Source organism: Melitaea cinxia, chromosome 15, assembly GCF_905220565.1.
Source record: "Melitaea cinxia chromosome 15, ilMelCinx1.1, whole genome shotgun sequence".
NCBI classification, from domain to species: Eukaryota; Metazoa; Arthropoda; class Insecta; order Lepidoptera; family Nymphalidae; genus Melitaea; species Melitaea cinxia.
In genome coordinates this window covers 11,099,444-11,116,623 of record NC_059408.1, presented here as the reverse complement: position 1 = coordinate 11,116,623, position 17,180 = coordinate 11,099,444, and the positions used below count along the sequence as shown (strand labels likewise).

The following is a 17,180-nucleotide window of genomic DNA, read 5'->3' as shown; positions in this document are numbered from 1 at the left end:
TTTCATGTGTAGTATGTTAGAGTGAAAGAAATAGATTATTTATTATTGTTATAATTATAATAGGAGATCCGAACTTGAAATGAACTTCAGCCATCTGCTAATTGGATGAATATTATTTTATAATTTCTGTGGCCTCCCATCACGAGCAAGATGATGATTTTTGGCTTGTAGGTATAGTTCGCGTCATATAAAAAGAACGCTGAAAGAAACTGGAGGGGGTGCGTTTGCGCATGGGTATACTCGCGCACAAAAGTACTACTGTTTTATTTTTTAATTAGGCTTTCACTCGCGGCTTCATATAATGTTTATTGGTAGGTACATTAAAAAATACTAGAAATACAAGTGCGAATAATTCGGACTAAATAAGTATAATAATTATCACTTTACAAAATCACATATTTTTTTTAAACAAAAGCAATGACAAATTTTTTAGTTATTGAAATGTCGTATTCAAAAATATTAATTATCTGTACTCTCGATGTTCGTATCTGATAGTTTTTATGTGTTTAAAATGATAAATTGATATTTGTTTTTTAGTGAAATAAATAGTAAATGGAGAATTTTGTAATTTAAAACTTTTGTGCGCGATAATATTTTGAGTCGACGTCGAACTGTCCAACCAATAAGCACACCGGCAAGCACCGCCGTACCGGCCGTACCACCAAATAGACCGATAAATCGCTTCTGCGCAGCTTCAAGGCCAGCGTTCTTTTTACATGACACGAACTATATCACTTGTCACAGGAGGCACAGATTTACTTTAGTATATCGAAAAAAAAATCGCGAAAGGTTTGACTGAAAAATTCCTGCCTAGGCTATATTTAATTCATAATTGAAAAAAAATATTTTTATTTAGAAATGCACCTACGAGTTTAAAGAATAAATTTAATACCTACTGACAGTATACCTAAAGCCTGTATAAAATGCAAACGTTGGGTTGTCTATTACTTTACTGGCATAACTACTGGGTTAGTAGATATATTCAGGTATATTAATATATATTGATAATAATTACTTTCACTCACGTGTTTAATATATAAATCTTACATCAAAACAAGCACTGATTCTTTGCAAATATGACATAGTAGTCTATTAAAAATCTGGTTTAAATGACGGTTGACAATTATAATATAGGCTGGCCAGAAATTTCCCAGCTAATCCTTTCGCGATTTATCTTTGACATACAAAGAAGATAATTATTTAATTTTTATCTATTAAAGAGATGGGTTTAGTTCGGATCTTAGACTAATATGCAACAGCGGTCTAAGAGGCCAAATAACCATCCGATTTTCTATTAAAATTAAGTTTTTAAAAATAAAATGTTCAAATAACTAAACAAACTTTTCATTTAAAAAAATTCAGGAATTTCATTTTTACTAAGACAAAAAATCAAATTATTCCATGTTGCCTTAACATTGAATTTAACATCATCTTACAGGATAAATAAAAATAAATTAAACTTTAAGTACTGAATAGTTTATAAACTCTCAGCTATACTATCTCGACTCAAAGTTTAATTCTATGCAGCATTTAAAACATTTTTCTGGTTAAAAATTTAATAGAAGGTAACATATTTTTTTTTATGCCTGAGACATACAAGTGTTACAAAACAAACACGTTAGAATGATTGATTGATTGATTCATTCACATACATACATACATATTATTCAAAATATTAATTTTTAAATGATACAATTAAATATATGCCAGTAATATGTTTATTAACATAGCTCTATATATATACACATTAATTGTAATTTGAAAATAGAAACATTTGTATGTAGAAAGTCACAAATTCAATAAAAACGTGACATTTAATAATATATTAGGCTTGGTGTTGACATTATTGCTACACATATCATGGACTCGACTTTATAATTATTTTATCAACTGTGGCACAAAAAAAAAACAAATGCCATAAAACAATGTAATTTGGCAACAAAACACATTATTATTATTATTATTGCTCATAATTTATATATAATTAGATTTCTCTAATATATCACAATTAAGTAATGCACTTTACATAAATAAATTATAAAATTGTCAACTGAGTGTTTGTCTTCATATTCATCATAAGTATAAAACAATGTCAAAAACGATTCACCATTACTCTGATCACATGGTCCACTCTTGTGCATAAAACGCAAACTATAGTTTAACCCAAATGTTTTTATATCATTTTCACCTCAACACAATCATCACCAATTCATTGTCAATGGAAATGACACAGCTCGTTTATATAAATTTTCTCCTCTAACAAAGTACATATTTTTTTAGATTTAATAGAATACACTTCAATATATCCTAATACAGAAGCATTCCATTTGTAGTGAGTGACACCATAAGAGTGTTTTTTAATTACTTTGACATTGCTGATAATCACTCACAATAATTATTCAAAATCAATTTTGAGTCAACGAAATACTTGCGGTAGTAATTGATAACAATAATTCACAAAATTTCACTATTTGAAGTAGCGTGTTCTTAGGAACACTCTTGTCCGGGGCTATTCGGCATCGCCGTTGGTCACTGTGAGAGGCTCCTCGTCCTCGTTGTAGTCAAGAGATAGGACTGAGGCGCGCCTTCGCTTGCTGACCGGTGTGTCGCTACACTCACTGCCCGAGTATGTCCGTTTATCAGTAGGTGTGGAAGGTCTATTACCGTTCACAGTGGCATGTGTGGCCCGTAACTCCTGTTGCAGGAATAACACCGTACTCTGCATACCCTCTACATCTTCATCAAGCTCCTGCAGAAATTCGTCTAACTCTGGAATGATATAAATATATCTCAATTAATAATATTATTAGAACAGTTTGAAACAAAAAAATTAGGTATAATTTTGAAACTATCTTCTGTCTCGAAAACTGAGGTTTAACACTTCGTTTTTGGGATTGGGATATAGGGTAACATAACTAGATAATCTTACAAACATAATTTTTTTTTCAAAACGGGCGGCAAACAAATGTATGGCCCACCTGATGATAAGCAGTTACCGGACTCTTTCCCTGACCTTCCCTAAGAGCTCTGGTCACCTTATTCACCACAGGAACACAACAATACAAGAGCAGTATTATTTAGCTGAAATCTTCTGTAAGATTCCTTAATCTTCTTTCTACTTCCACGGGCAGGCTGCTTAGATCTTTAGGAGAATATCTTGCTAGTACCATGTCTCAATATTATTTACGAAATAGAATTATGCATTGTGTATCAATACTAGAGGAACCCCCAGCGATGAATGGGTGAAATGCTGATATAAAACATAAAATAAATATTTTCAAGTAAGCGTAAAAAAAAAGTGTTTATTTACGACATCACATCAGAAACCTCTAAAACTATTAGTGTTCGTCTACTAAAGTATGCATGTATTATAAACCTTCCTCTGAAATTACTCTTTTTACTAAAGAAAACCGCATCAAAATCCATTGCGTCGTTTTAAAGATCTAAGCATACAGACAGTGGAAAGCGACTTTGTTTTATACTATGTAAAGATTACAAATTTATGTATTATATTAGGCACCATACCTGATTGGGATTTCTTTACTTCTTCGCTAAAACTTTTTTGTAATGCTAGATCACCCTCTAACTTTGCTATCCGACCACTAGATGTCATTCGTCCTAAATCCTCGTTCTCCTGATGCAGTAATCTACATTTAGCCATAAGTTTCTTTCCTGTATTAGAGTCAGGTGTGAACTTCCAAGCAGACAATTCATTTTGGGTTTCCTCGAGCCTCGCCTTTGTTGACGTCAACTCTTGTTTCAATCTCAAAATGAGCATATTAACTGCTGGATCTAAGAGTGATGGTCTCCCGTTGAGACTCGCATGTGATGATTTTAATTCAGTAATTTGACTCTGTAATGTAACATTGGCACATGTTTATATTTTTTGTAATTCAAGAATTATACTTAAAAAAATTATAACTAGATAACTTAATAATTAAAGCATTTATTGGGGAGAAAATAAATGTAGTTTTATACCAGTATTTTCACAATAATATAATGGCAGCATAAACCCTACAAGTTTAGATTAAAACTTACTACATAGTCTTGTATTTCCTGTTCCTTAGCTGCAAGCCTTCGAACAAGAATTTTTTCTCTATGTTGTGATTCAGCATATTGTTGTTTAATCCTATCTTCTACCTCTTTCGCCTTTTCCAAGCTTCCTACACAGATAAAATTTTATATGTTTTACATAGTAGAGATAAGTTAAATAACAATTGTCAAATAGTGTAGATCTAAACAAAGCACAACACATTAATTTAATAACAACCATTAAATAATCGAAAAAAACTAAATTTCATGACTATAAGTGGCACAATTACCGATACAATCTGAACATATTACAAGTCCATTAAAATCAGACATTTATTTTACTTAAAATCTAATATACAATTGTATTAATCGACAATACCTTAACTAATTTAAGTTACAATAGTATTATTTTAAAAACAACATTTTTTACATTACATTAATGAAAATCTATTAAATTGATCTTAACTTACTTATTAAATACTCTCTATTAACTTCTAATAAATCTGTTACTATATTCTTTTTAAAATAAATATAAGACTGACATTTATTTTATTTTCAACAAGCCCGACTTCTCACGGTTGCAAAAACTTTCAGTGTTCCTTTACTATATTAGATATGTACTATACATATAAACCATCCTCTGGAATAATTCTATTTACTTAAGAAAACCGCATCAAAATCCATTGCGTCATTTTAAAGATCAAAGCATACAGACAGCAGGAAGCGACTTTGTTTTATACTATGTAATTTATCAATTATAACATTTTCATATAAAATGGGTGATTATGACATTGTGTTTAGCAAATTGATAATTTCATTTATTGACTACACAAAATGTTCTATATGCTACAAATTATGTGATCAACATGTTAATTATTTTATTCTGTATAATTATCCAATTTGTCTTTCACTTTAGTCTTTTTGAAAGAAGGAGTCATATAGACTATATTGGAAAACAAGCGTACAGCTCACCTGATGGTAAGTGGTTACCATAGCCTAAGAACATTTGCAAAACCAGAAGGTGTCACATATACAGGCATCACGAGCGCCTAGTCAACCCTACCCCTGACTTTTCCTAGGAGCTCTGGTCACCATTACTCACCAACAGGAACACAATACTACTTGAGAGCAGCGTTACTTAGCTGTGTTATTCTGTAAGGTTGAGGTTACGGAGCTAAGTTGGGCTGTTTCAAATTTAGAACAGGATATAATCCTGCTGTGCACTATATCTCAATAAATAAATAATAGGATTCTTTATAAGATTAGTTATCATTAAGTAACTAATTAAATTGTATTTTTTTCATCATCATCATCATCATTACTTCAGCCTATCGCAGTCCACTGCTGGACATGACCTTCAGAAGTTCGGGTCAAAAATGGCGGGAACTTATGTGTGTTGCCCATAGTCACCATGCTGGGCGGCGGGTTGGTGACTGCAGGGCTGGCTTTGTCGCACCGAAGACGCTGCTGCCCGTCTTCATCATGTATATTTGAAAGCCAGCAGTTGGATGGTTATCCCGGCATCAGTTGGTTTTATTAGTTCCAAGGTGGTATTGGATCTTTGTTGTCCATTAGTCGCCACTTAAGACACCCAAGGGAAGAGAGGGGGTGGCTATATTCTTTACTGCCGTAGCCACATAGCTTGTGTATTGTATTTTTTAATCAATCAATATTAAATCATTCTTGCAACCACTTGACCCACAGAATTTGATTGCAATAAATTAAAAAACAGCAACTTAATTGCAAAAATCCTAATAATCATCAAGATCTTGATATCAAGAACGAACAGAACATGTTGTAAGTTACCTTTACTAATTAATTTAACTAGCTTTAAGCTAAGGTCTACTACTAGTTTAAGATCAGTTGAACATTTAAAGAGACATCAAATGTAAGAACAATTTTAATATAATATTGAGTTAACAATTTAAGCCCATTTTCTATATTAAAAAAAAGCAATTTATTTTACTTACGTACCATTTAATTTTGAACTAGACATGTTCAGAATTTGAACTATTTGATTAGATAGCAAAACAAATTAGTTATATAATATAGTAATTGGACATTAACAAATTTACAATTTTCAAATTTGTATATACTTTTATTTTCTTTTAGTTTCAAAGAATTTTTTGTCATTATTTGAATATCAGATAAAAATAATAACAGAGAGAGAAAAAAACATCAGAGAATCATATCTGTAATACTTATAGATATAAGTTTATAACTTAAATTTAAATTATAACAACACCAAAACAATATTTATGTTCGAGCTAGCAATGAAAGATAATTTAGTAGATAATAAAAAGCCGTAATAATAAATTAATTCATATATATATATAGCTTTTTATATGAATTTAAAAGTCTTAAACTTAGTTTTAATTAAACACATGAATTTTATGTAACTCAAGAAAATAAAATAAATCATTAAACTTATCACATAAACAAGTTTATGAAAAAAATTTACAAGCAGAAACTTAGGGTCTGTTTCACTTCACTGTTTCATACTTTTATTACTATCTCTTGGATATTATTGTACACCAGGAAGCTTTATCAACAGATAAAAACTGGCACTTACTATTTAGTATTTTAAGTTCTTGATTTTAAAAAATTCATGTATATAGTTAATTTTAAATGAAGCTAAATAACATGCATTCTAATGATAAAAGCATAAATAATAAAAATATATATATTTAAAGACACTGCTCATACACCATTGTTAACACATAATTTTACAGTGGAGTTCACTCATAATGACGCTTAGAAAGTAAAAACAATTATATATAAGGGTTAAAAAAATATAGTTGTACAATAATTTTGCATGTATTATCTTAAGTTGAACAATTTGAAGTTTTTATTTTAGTATTGTGAAGAGATCGCTACTCTAGCGATAAGACCGCCTTTGTAGACTGTTTTTTTTTATTTGTAATGTTATTGTGTTGATTGTTGTTGTGTACAATAAAGAGTATCTATCTATCTATTGTTGTCTGTTAAAATGTTTTAAAGTATGTTTTTATTGAATAATATTAAATTATCAATAATATAAGTTATAAAAATGGCGAGTTGAACTATTTTAAGTCCATTATCCAATTTATCAGTTATAATAACAAGTGTCTGACAAGTTTGAAAACTTATCATATGGGAAACCAAAATCTGTCTCATTACAAACAAGAGTTAGAGTTAAGATTAATTATAAAGACTTAGAATTAGTATAGACAAAGAATTTTTTTTTTTTTTCGGATTTTAATATACTTTTCACATTACTATACTATATAACATATATTTAATACATTTTAAATGTAAAACTCCTCAAGTTTAGACATGGAATTTTGGTTACAAAACAAAGTAACTAAATATTACATACAGTACAAAAAGTAAACCCATAGAAATAATATTATAGCTACAAAATGTATATGTTTTTAATAAGTGGTCAATATGAGAGAAATCCAATATAATATTTATACATTCTTTCATATGATAATTTACTAAACCCTTACATAGGAAAGCATGTATGTGATTGGTTTTAATTTGAAAACAGCATAAGTAAGATAGGCATATTTACTTTTTTATGTTGACAAAAAGACGAAGTACTGCCTTCATCTCCCGACTCTTTCATTATTATTAGTTATAATTTTATGGCACTGAACTTTAACACAACTCCAAGAAAACTTGGAGAAACACTTTGCTTGCTGCCTTGACACGATGTAAGCACTTCCACAGATCACTCCACTGGCACCGCTCTTACACAGCATAACACCTTTCTTCTTTATTCGTCATAATTAAACACCCTAAATACACCCCGTACCACATATTTTTATAACTAACATTTCAATTTCACAGTATCATTTTATTGAACATTTTATGATAACAGTATCACTAATTTTAGTTAAAGCATTGTCGATATAGAGTAACTAAATAGTGTTTGCACGTAATCATCACGCGGGTCGGAGATCGCCGACCGTGACCACTACCAAGCCGATGTAACGTTTTCGTAAATACCTTCCAACTGCTTGTTCAACGTTTCGAGATGATCAATGTACAAGTCCTGGGTTCTCCACGAGGCGCGCAGTGACTCCGCGGATGTGGTGTCGAGCTGGACCGAGGTCAACAACACGCGCGCCACGTTTGTGACGCCGCCAGAGACACCGTCACTCGCCGACTCCCCGTGCCGTTCCGACTCTTCGGACATTGCCTTCTCACTATATGTTAAGAGGCTCTTTCAACTGCAAGTAAACGAGCTCTATTAAATCGAGAAATAGGATTGTTTGCTATTATCCGCCGTTATCAGAAACCTGCAACAATGACGCAGCTACTACAAATACAACATGAAATACGAGATACTCACATGTTTAATGTGTTGTTTTATAAATAAACAATTTAAAACTACACTACAAAGATAAATAAATACACTTAAACTATCACTATAAATATATGTTTTCTTTAAGAATGCGAGTTACTCTTATTTAAAAGACGCCATCTTATCACGTAGCCAGATTTAACTGGTGTTGCCTACAACAAGCATGTACGCAGCTAATTAATAATTTATACGAAAAATGATTAAAATAATGAACCTTTTTTAAATTTGTTATTAAATTTGTTAATTTTACTACATACTATAAATTAAAAATTATTTATGTAATTCTAATTTCTAGGACAAGGCTCCACTACCACCTTGGAACTTAAAAAGCCGACTGATGGCGGCATACCCATCCAACTGCTGGCTTTGAAATACACAGGCCGAAGACGGTTAGCAGCGTCTTCGGTGCGACAAAGCCAGCCCTGCGGTCACCAACCCGCCTGCCCAGCGTGGCGACTATGGGCAAAACACATGAGTTCGCGTTATTTTTGGCGTGGACTTGTCCTTGGAGGCCTGTGTCCAGCAGTGGACTGTATAGGCTGTAATGATGAATGATAACCGATTTTAATGATTTTTAATTTAATGGAAAGCCGATATTTATCATGTGGTCGCATTTAAATTTCATCGAGATCTGATTACAACTTTTTGAGTTATCTTTGATAATGCGTATTTACTTGACTATTTTTTCGTCTACCTACGTTGTATTACATGTCGATATAATTGAAGTCAGTTTTTCTTCGTTTGCCTGCAAACACAATTATATTGAATGAGGTCTGTCTTACGTTTTATTTCATTTTCAAAAAGCTAAGAATTTAAAAAAAATAAGTAACAACTGATACTAACAACGAAAACAAGAATATTACACACACTTTATACTACAAATTGAAAAGATACAATGGATTCTCTGACGTTTGGTCCATTAATTATGCGAGCTGAAGTGAATAACACAAAGAATAAAGTTTTATATCTTTCATGAAAACATTAGTTTAATGCAAAAATTAAATAACATCCAATTAAATAATTTCCAGTCACCAAGGACTAGGTGATAAAAATTAGGAAAAAAAAGACACAGTCCTTAACACCGCAAACGAGATATATTAAACAAAACCTCGACAGTTAGTTCTGTCATGATTATGAGGAGGACAGGATAGCTCACATACGACAACATCAAAATGCTTCAAGTGCACAGTCTGTAAGACCGTGCTCAAGTAGTATCACGATTAGTACGTCGGATTGTCAGTGGATGCTACTAATAGTTTTGATTGTTGTAATCGGTGTAAAATTCAATTTATTTTATTTTATTTTTCAAGGATATAGCATGCTTAATGCATAATATTCGTTATTGATCTCAATTACCAAATATCAAGTCTAAACGATTATTTTTTTTCTAGATAATGTAAACCACATAATTTGAGCAAATAAATTATTTTCTTATTATTATTATTTGAGCAAATAAATTATTATTTATGTATGTTAAATCCTTAAGATTTACCAGGGCCAGACCGTGAGTTTAGGGGGCCCTGGTCTAAAACTACTTAGAGGGCCCCCTAATTTCACCACGATTGAGATGAATGTGTAATGGCAGCTGAATATTTTAACTGTCAGTTCGAAGTAGCAACACCTGAACGTAGACTAGAATTAAATGAAGTTAATGGGTTTGATTAATCGTAGGATTCGCAGAGCTGCAAACCATAGGATCTGTTTAATTTAATAAAATTATGAATTCTTTCGCATTACAGTCTATTTTTGATTTTGAATTGACTTAGCCCAAAAAGCCATACGGTAGATCCGGCCCTGGGTTTTACTACCCTACTGTATCCTTTTTTTTACGTAAGGAAAATCCATCATGGACACCCTCCAGCGCGGGGGCGCCAGAGGGTTATGTGAGACTCCTACTGACTAAAAAACCACCACGTGTGAGCAGTCGTCCACCTGGGTGGGGCAAGATGGGGTCGCGCTGGCATTCGCCACCTCGCCCCCGCGGTAGGCCCGGGCAAAGCTTCCGGGCCCCGGCACAATGGTGGGGTGGCCTCACTCACAACTAGGCCACCCCTCAGACGTGTGGGGTCGTGTCGTCCGGTCGGCCGAAAGTCCCCCGACTATCGGTCGGCTACCCCACTATTACGAGGGGGGGAGGAGGTGGGCAAACCGTCTCCTCCTTGCCCCCGTACGTCTGCGCCGGAGTGGGCCAGTAGAGGCGTCTTCCTCTCTGGCCCGCTCCGCGGTCTCCTTCTGCGTCATTACCTCTTTGCAGAAGGAAACCGCCGCCTGCCACGACCTCTCGCTGTCAAGCATGGCCTTTACGACACTTGGCAGCGAGAGATCCCATCCAGGAACCGCTGAAAGCGTGCGTCGCTGCGGTTTCCAAGCGGCGCACATCTCCAGCGTGTGGAGCGCCGTATCTTCTGACCCTACTGTATCCTACTGTAGCCTACAGTCTACATATTCAGATATTCTCTTTGTTTTTTCAGCAAATGTGTTGCATCGCATATGATCTGCGGGATACGTTTCTTGCATACTGCCGTTTTTTCGCGAATGACAAAATTTTATTACATTTTAAACCGACTTCAAAAAAAAGAGGAGGTTCCAAATTCAACTGTATTTTTTAACTTTTTACTGGATGGACAGATAGATTTTGATAATTATTTTTAATCGAATATTACTGCTTGTCATATAGTCATTGAAATTTGACCGAGATCTGACGAGTCCTACTTTTTGAGTTACCCTCTAATAATACTGTACTGTACACGTCGATGTCAAATGAAGTTAGAGAACAAAACCGTTGTTTCGTTTACATTATACGCTATTACAAAAAATAATGTATTGTTTTATTATGATCACAGTAGTTATTTCAGTAAGTTTTTACATTGCATGCATTTATCCTGTATCATCCCATTGGGGGCATAGGCCTCTTTCTCCACGTAGAGTATTTTGATCTATTAATATTAATATACTTACTTATGTTTTCCTTTTTACTCCAAAATACCGGTGAGGTATATTAAAATCACATTTGTGTTAGTAACGGATGAAATACTGCTTATAAGTACAAGTTTCTAATATTGACATATTAAATTAAGTCATTTTAACTGTTCTACACATGTTGTCAGTTACGGCCTTGATTGTTTCTTAATGTTAAATGATTTACTGTCAGGTATAGCTGGTTTTGCTCGTTACTCAACACCGGTTAAGATCACGCTTTTTAAAGCTTGCTGCACTTCTTTTTATACGAGCAGTTTATGGGTCAACTATACATAGAGGTCGTATAACGCCTTGCGTTACAGTTCAACTACGGCTTCAGGGAATTGTTGGGGCTGCCGCGGTACTGCAGTGTCTCTAGTATAATCGCGCACGCAGGGATCGCCAGTTTCCCGGCCGTTCTACGCAAAAAAGCAAGTTCACTTTTAAGGCGAGTGCGCGGCAGCCACAACAATGTCTTGAGGGTCATCGCCGATAGCGGGGACTGTCCGCTAGTCGAGCCTGTGTGTGACATTACGAGGTCATTTGCGAGTTATTAAATAGTTACACACTAGTTATTAAGCTTTTATCTTTGTATTTTATTTTTACTAACAATTATGGATTTTTTGTCATTCGACTAATTAACATTTTCATTTTAATAGAGTCAAATGGAAAATCAGCAGAATTACCATTAGCATTATTATTTAATAATATTTTGTTGTATTAACACTTAACGACGACCGCTCTGGTGTAATGGTGCGTGTGCCGTGTCGGAAACACAGACACGGTTTAGGATTCAATTCCCGCTCGGAGTGAATATTTGTGTTTATACAAATATTTATTTCTGGTCTGGTTTTTAGTCCTTGTGGGTCTCCCCACCGTGCCTCGGAGAGCACGTTAAGCGGTCGGTCACGGTTATTATCCTGTACATCTGATAGCGATCGTAACTCTTAGTAGGGAATATATCCGCCAATCTGCAGTGTAGCAATGTGGTGGATTAAGCTCTGATCCTTCTCCTACATGGGGAAAGAGGCCTATGCCCAGTAGTGGGATATTTCAGGCTGAGACGTAATAATTAAAAAAAAAATAGGCAAGAAAAATATAAAAAAAAGAAACATTGGTCGAATAGACCTATTACATACGAATCCTTAATTTTCATACATTTCACGTACGGTTTAAATGTTTAATTTATTAGTAATTAACTATACTAAAAAATTAAACATACCTAACACAGAAGTATGAACGGTCAGACCAAGAAAAACGAAACATTTTTTTATTAGTTTATAACCAAGGCCGGAAAGAAATCGTGTCCATGATTCTACTTTGTTCACAAAAATTGTAAATCTGGGATTGAGTCGAGGGATAGTCGATAACTTAATATTAAATTAATAAAGTAGATATAAAAAATTAAAATAGATATAAATAGAGAAGCTTGTCGCGAGATTTGACTACTCGTATTTACCTACTTAGTTTGAAAATTTTAATAGTTAAAATCAATCACATCAATTTATTTAATTTACTTGTTGAATTGGACAAGTAAATCTCGCGACAAGTTTTTATATCGCATAAATTATGTAATGACTTTATAACAAGATAGTAAAAGTTAAAGTAAAAATTATTTTTTTTTTTCATTTTATCGCATTCAAATAAAAGCTTGTTTTTTAAAAAGGTTTTTTACTTTTAATTTATTTTTGACTTTTTAATTATCGCTGGAATGTTTCTCTGTCTATTATTCGAAAAAAACTGTTATTATAGTTGAACTAAAATAGTCAGGCATAAATAGTTAGTCCGCCATATTGGATTTAGATTGACGTCACTTAATTCGAATTATTCTTAGCAAGCCCTTTCATTTGATACCCATATTGTAGAAATGCATTAAAAATATCTAGTCCGCCATCATAGTTATGCCGCTATGTTGGATTTAGAATGACGTCACAAAGTTAACCATGCATTGTCATCTAAATTGAATTTGTACGCAAAAATTCAGCTCAGTTGGTTGAAGACATCTACTTCAAAATTGAGTTACAAGATTTCACCCGAACTTACATACATCGCAAGTTAAATAATAGCTTGTAAAATACATTTGAATTAAGAACCTCCTCCTTTTTTGGAAGTCGGTTAAAAACCAGGGACGGTATATATGGTTTTTGATACGTATCATTATTAATATTCTTCCGGTTTCATTTCGATTGTATCGGTTACGGCTACAAAGCTCCATAACATATAATTAAAAAAAAACTATTTAAAATGAAAACACATCCAAACATTTGGTCTCCAGAAGTTGTTTGTATTTTATTATTTTGTAATAAAATCATCAAATTAAATGATAATGAAAAACGAAATAACTTGAAATGTTAATTTATCTTATCATTACTTGAATACATTTATTAACAATTATCATCTAATTAATGTTTAACATTAATTGATATCTAAATTATCTCTATACAATTAGAAACTATAAAAAGTTTATTTCACAAAATTATATCACAATATGTACAATGGAATGTTGATTACTATCGTGTAGAGGTGTAGCGAACTGTCAATAGGGTCGCCAAACTTCTTGATTTCCCGCTCCATAAAGTCCGTGCTTAACATCATCGGCAGATTCACAAGTTTGCACTAGACCGCTTGATTCCCCTGCACCGGGTAGTTCCGTTGTAATAGAAATCCCGCCATCTATATCGTTTATTTTTATTTCACTCGGCATATATTGTTCTAAATTGTACTTATCCGATGAACTGTGTAAGTGGACATGTATTTGATTCTGATTGACAGTTGAATATGTCAAATTCGGAAGGATCATTTGTGGGTTTGAATTAATATAAGGAGTATGAGATTGAAGGCAAGCGGGGTTATTGTTTATGTTATTGTATTGGTAATTATAGCTGTTCGTTGGCCAGGAGTTAATGTAGTTGGGGTCATATCTCGGCGTAGTCATAGCTGGTGTGTTTAGATCGGTGAGTGTACAGCTAGTAGCGCTCGGATTTCCTTTTACGTATCCCGTAGAGCTAGACTGGAACCCGCTGTAGTCTGGCGTGTGACCAAGCGGTATTTCAGGAAGAACTGTAATAGAGACAAACAAATTTTATAGATTTGTTCAGAATAACTACTAAGTTCTAAAAATATTTTATGCACATTTTTTAAGTCTAAGCTAAATAGTGTTCGGTATATATAAAAAAATAATAATAGCTTTTTAATAATTATCGTCAAATATTTCCAATACTCGATGACGTGACTAGATCGATAAGTTATTTAAGTGTTTTTTTTTTCTCTCACGTGGCCTTAGTGACGTTCGCAAAAAAATCTAATACTTTACAATAAAAACCTAACTACAAGTCGGATTCATATAAAAATCCATTATCAGTAAGGTGATTGATATTTTACATTTGGGTCGTTTGTTGGTTGTGGTAACACTTTGGACACAAACACAAAAAGTCCAGACCACGATACTCATCTGTATCAAAGATAAAAACATTTGTCGTGAGTTGGGTGGGATCTGCGATCGTTAATTGAAAAGTCACTGCTGCTGTCACCACTGTGCATAAACGTGGTCATTTTAAACCGTATGGTTTTTTTTTTAGTTATATGTATTATGGTTTTTGTACATAGGTAACAAAAAGTTCTTATATGAAAGGAAATAAAAATTACCCAATATTATAATTAATGCAACTTAAAAACAACCAAGTGCTTTTATCACGAATTTTATATTGCTTTTCTTGGAAAATGTTTGTAGTAATACATACATACACTCTACAGTTTCTAGGAAAATACGAGTAGTATTTACGGATATTTGATTAAATTAAATATAGGTTTAGCGTGATAATGTGATACTTACCCGCAGGTATGTGTATCGTAGGGTCTGGTTTGTAGTAGGCAGGTTGAAGGGGCCCGTATGATGGGTACACGGAGGTCGAAGACGGGTAGCCCGTGTTCCACTCGCTTGCTCCGAGGATGTTACCAGTATTCTCTGAAAATGGCATGGATAATAACATTATTTAAAAAAAATATTACGAAAATAATAGTGTACCAACGAAACGTTAAACATATTTTTGTCATTACGAGGTTTTAGCGATCATTCCAGCCTATTGTAGTCCACTACTGGACATAGGCCTCCATAAGTTCGCGCCAAAAATGCGTGAACTCATGTGTGTTGCCCATAGTCACCACGCTGGGTAGGCGGGTTGGTGACAGCAGGGCTGGCTTTTTTCGCACCTAAGACGCTGCTGCCCGTCTTCGGCCTGTGTGTTTCAAAGCCAGCGGTTAGATGGTTATCCTGCCATCGGTCGGCTTCTTAAGTTTCAAGGTGGTAGTGGCACCTTGTTATCCCTTAGTCGCCTCTTACGACACCCACGCGAAGAGAGGGGGTGGCTATATTCTTTGGTGCCGTAGCCACACAGCACGTTTTAGCGATAAATGCTTTGAATTAATTATTTTTTTAAAATTCACAATATGTATAGTGATTATGTTTCCATCTTTATCTTTTATGCAAAAAGGCTTTAGAGTTTTATCACAACTGTTAATAAAATATATTTTAAAATATGTTACTACATGACTATATCAATATCATCATATCATCTATAATATAAAAATGAGTCGCTGAATGTGTTGCTAAGCGCAAAACTCGAGAACGGTTGGACCGATTTCGCTAATTCTTTTTTTAAAATATTCCTTGAAGTACGAGGATGGTACTTACGGAGAGAAAAATTCTGAAAAAAAAATTAATAAAATTAAAGAATCGATGTTAGGCGATACGAAGTTCGCCGGGTCAGCTAGTCATATAATAAAAATGTAACGGGTCGCTGACTATTTATTTAAGATATATAAGAAAAAATATTATTGGGACCTTTATCAACGCAAATGGCATCCAAAACAATGATTGTCAGAATTTTTGCCTGTTTGTCTGTGCGTTTGTGCACGCTAATCTCAGAAACGGCTAATCCAATGTAGATGTGGTTTTTATTAATATATTGTGGCAAGTTTAGTTTAACATTTAGTGTTTGTTTCATATCAATCGGTTCGTAAATAAAAAAGTTATGCCAATTTAAAGAATCACGTTAAACATGTAGTCACTTTTCCATGCGGTCGAAGTCCCGAGCACAGCTAGTATTATATATAATTCATTAACTAGCTGTGCCCGCGACTTCGTCCGCGTGGAATTTAGAAAAATAGTTATTGTTCAGTTCGCTGAGTTATAAAACAAATATACATATTTCTAAAATAAAAGTAGTCTAGGTTACGCCTTATTATATCAGCTATCTGCCAGCGAAAGTCCCGTAGAAATCGGTCAGCCGTTTTAGAGATTAGCTAGAACAAACAGACAGACAGACAGACAAAAATTGTAAAAAAAATGTTATTTTGGTATATGTACCGTGTATACAGCAATATGCATTTAGTAAAAAGCGGTTATTTTAATATTACAAACAGACACTCCAATTTTATTTAGTTGTATAGATATCTGATGATTCTACAATACCTACTACAGACAATTGTTTTGTGTTTTGTGCAGCCTTTCCCAAAGTGGGCGATAACGTCCCCTTGTAGGCGCTGCAGGCCTAAAGAGATAAGGGGGCAAGATACCCAAAAAAAAAAGATTGGCGTTGTGTAGAGGCTTGGGGGGCGATTTAAATCATCCATCACATTAGTTTTTATATTAGAATCGATTATGTTTGTTTTATTTTGAATAAAAGATAGTCTGTTTTAATACTATAAAGTTGCGTTTCAATAATCATTCTCATTGGCAGGTATAGCCCGTAAGAGTTAACTTGAGACCTGAGCACCGCGCCGCTGTGTACTTACTACCTACTGCGCTTAGGTCTCAAGTTAATTCTTGCGGGTTATAGTA

General features: G+C 33.8%; 2 protein-coding genes across 2 annotated transcripts in view; both read right to left on the bottom strand.

Moving 5' to 3' along the window:
• Positions 1–1,703: 1,703 nt before the first annotated feature.
• Positions 1,704–8,259, bottom strand: LOC123660475 (pre-mRNA-splicing regulator female-lethal(2)D). The gene is made up of 4 exons (XM_045595547.1): positions 8,026–8,259; positions 4,039–4,163; positions 3,526–3,853; positions 1,704–2,769 (listed from the first exon to the last, which is right to left on the bottom strand). Exons 1-4 carry the CDS (start codon positions 8,213–8,215, stop codon positions 2,510–2,512), a joined length of 903 nt encoding a protein of 300 aa, XP_045451503.1. The 5' UTR covers positions 8,216–8,259; the 3' UTR covers positions 1,704–2,509.
• A 5,345-nt stretch (positions 8,260–13,604) lies between these two features.
• Positions 13,605–17,180, bottom strand: part of LOC123660473 (protein lozenge-like) — a 58,786-nt gene continuing 55,210 nt past the window's right edge. Inside the window, exons 5-6 of the mRNA XM_045595545.1 lie at positions 15,174–15,305; positions 13,605–14,401 (exon numbers count right to left, since the gene is read on the bottom strand). Of these exons, the coding sequence (XP_045451501.1) occupies positions 13,878–14,401; positions 15,174–15,305 (656 nt within the window). The 3' untranslated portion in view covers positions 13,605–13,877. The remainder of the gene's footprint in view (positions 14,402–15,173; positions 15,306–17,180) is intronic.

Coding starts and splice junctions, on each gene's coding strand:
- LOC123660475 (XM_045595547.1), bottom strand. CDS start 8,215: ATGTCCGAAGAGTCGGAACGGCACGGGGAGTCGGCGAGTGACGGTGTC. Junction 4,164..8,025: donor GTTGAACAAGCAGTTGGAAG/GTATTTACGAAA, acceptor TTATCTGTGTAG/GAAGCTTGGAAAAGGCGAAA. Junction 2,770..3,525: donor AGTAAAGAAATCCCAATCAG/GTATGGTGCCTA, acceptor ATATCATTCCAG/AGTTAGACGAATTTCTGCAG.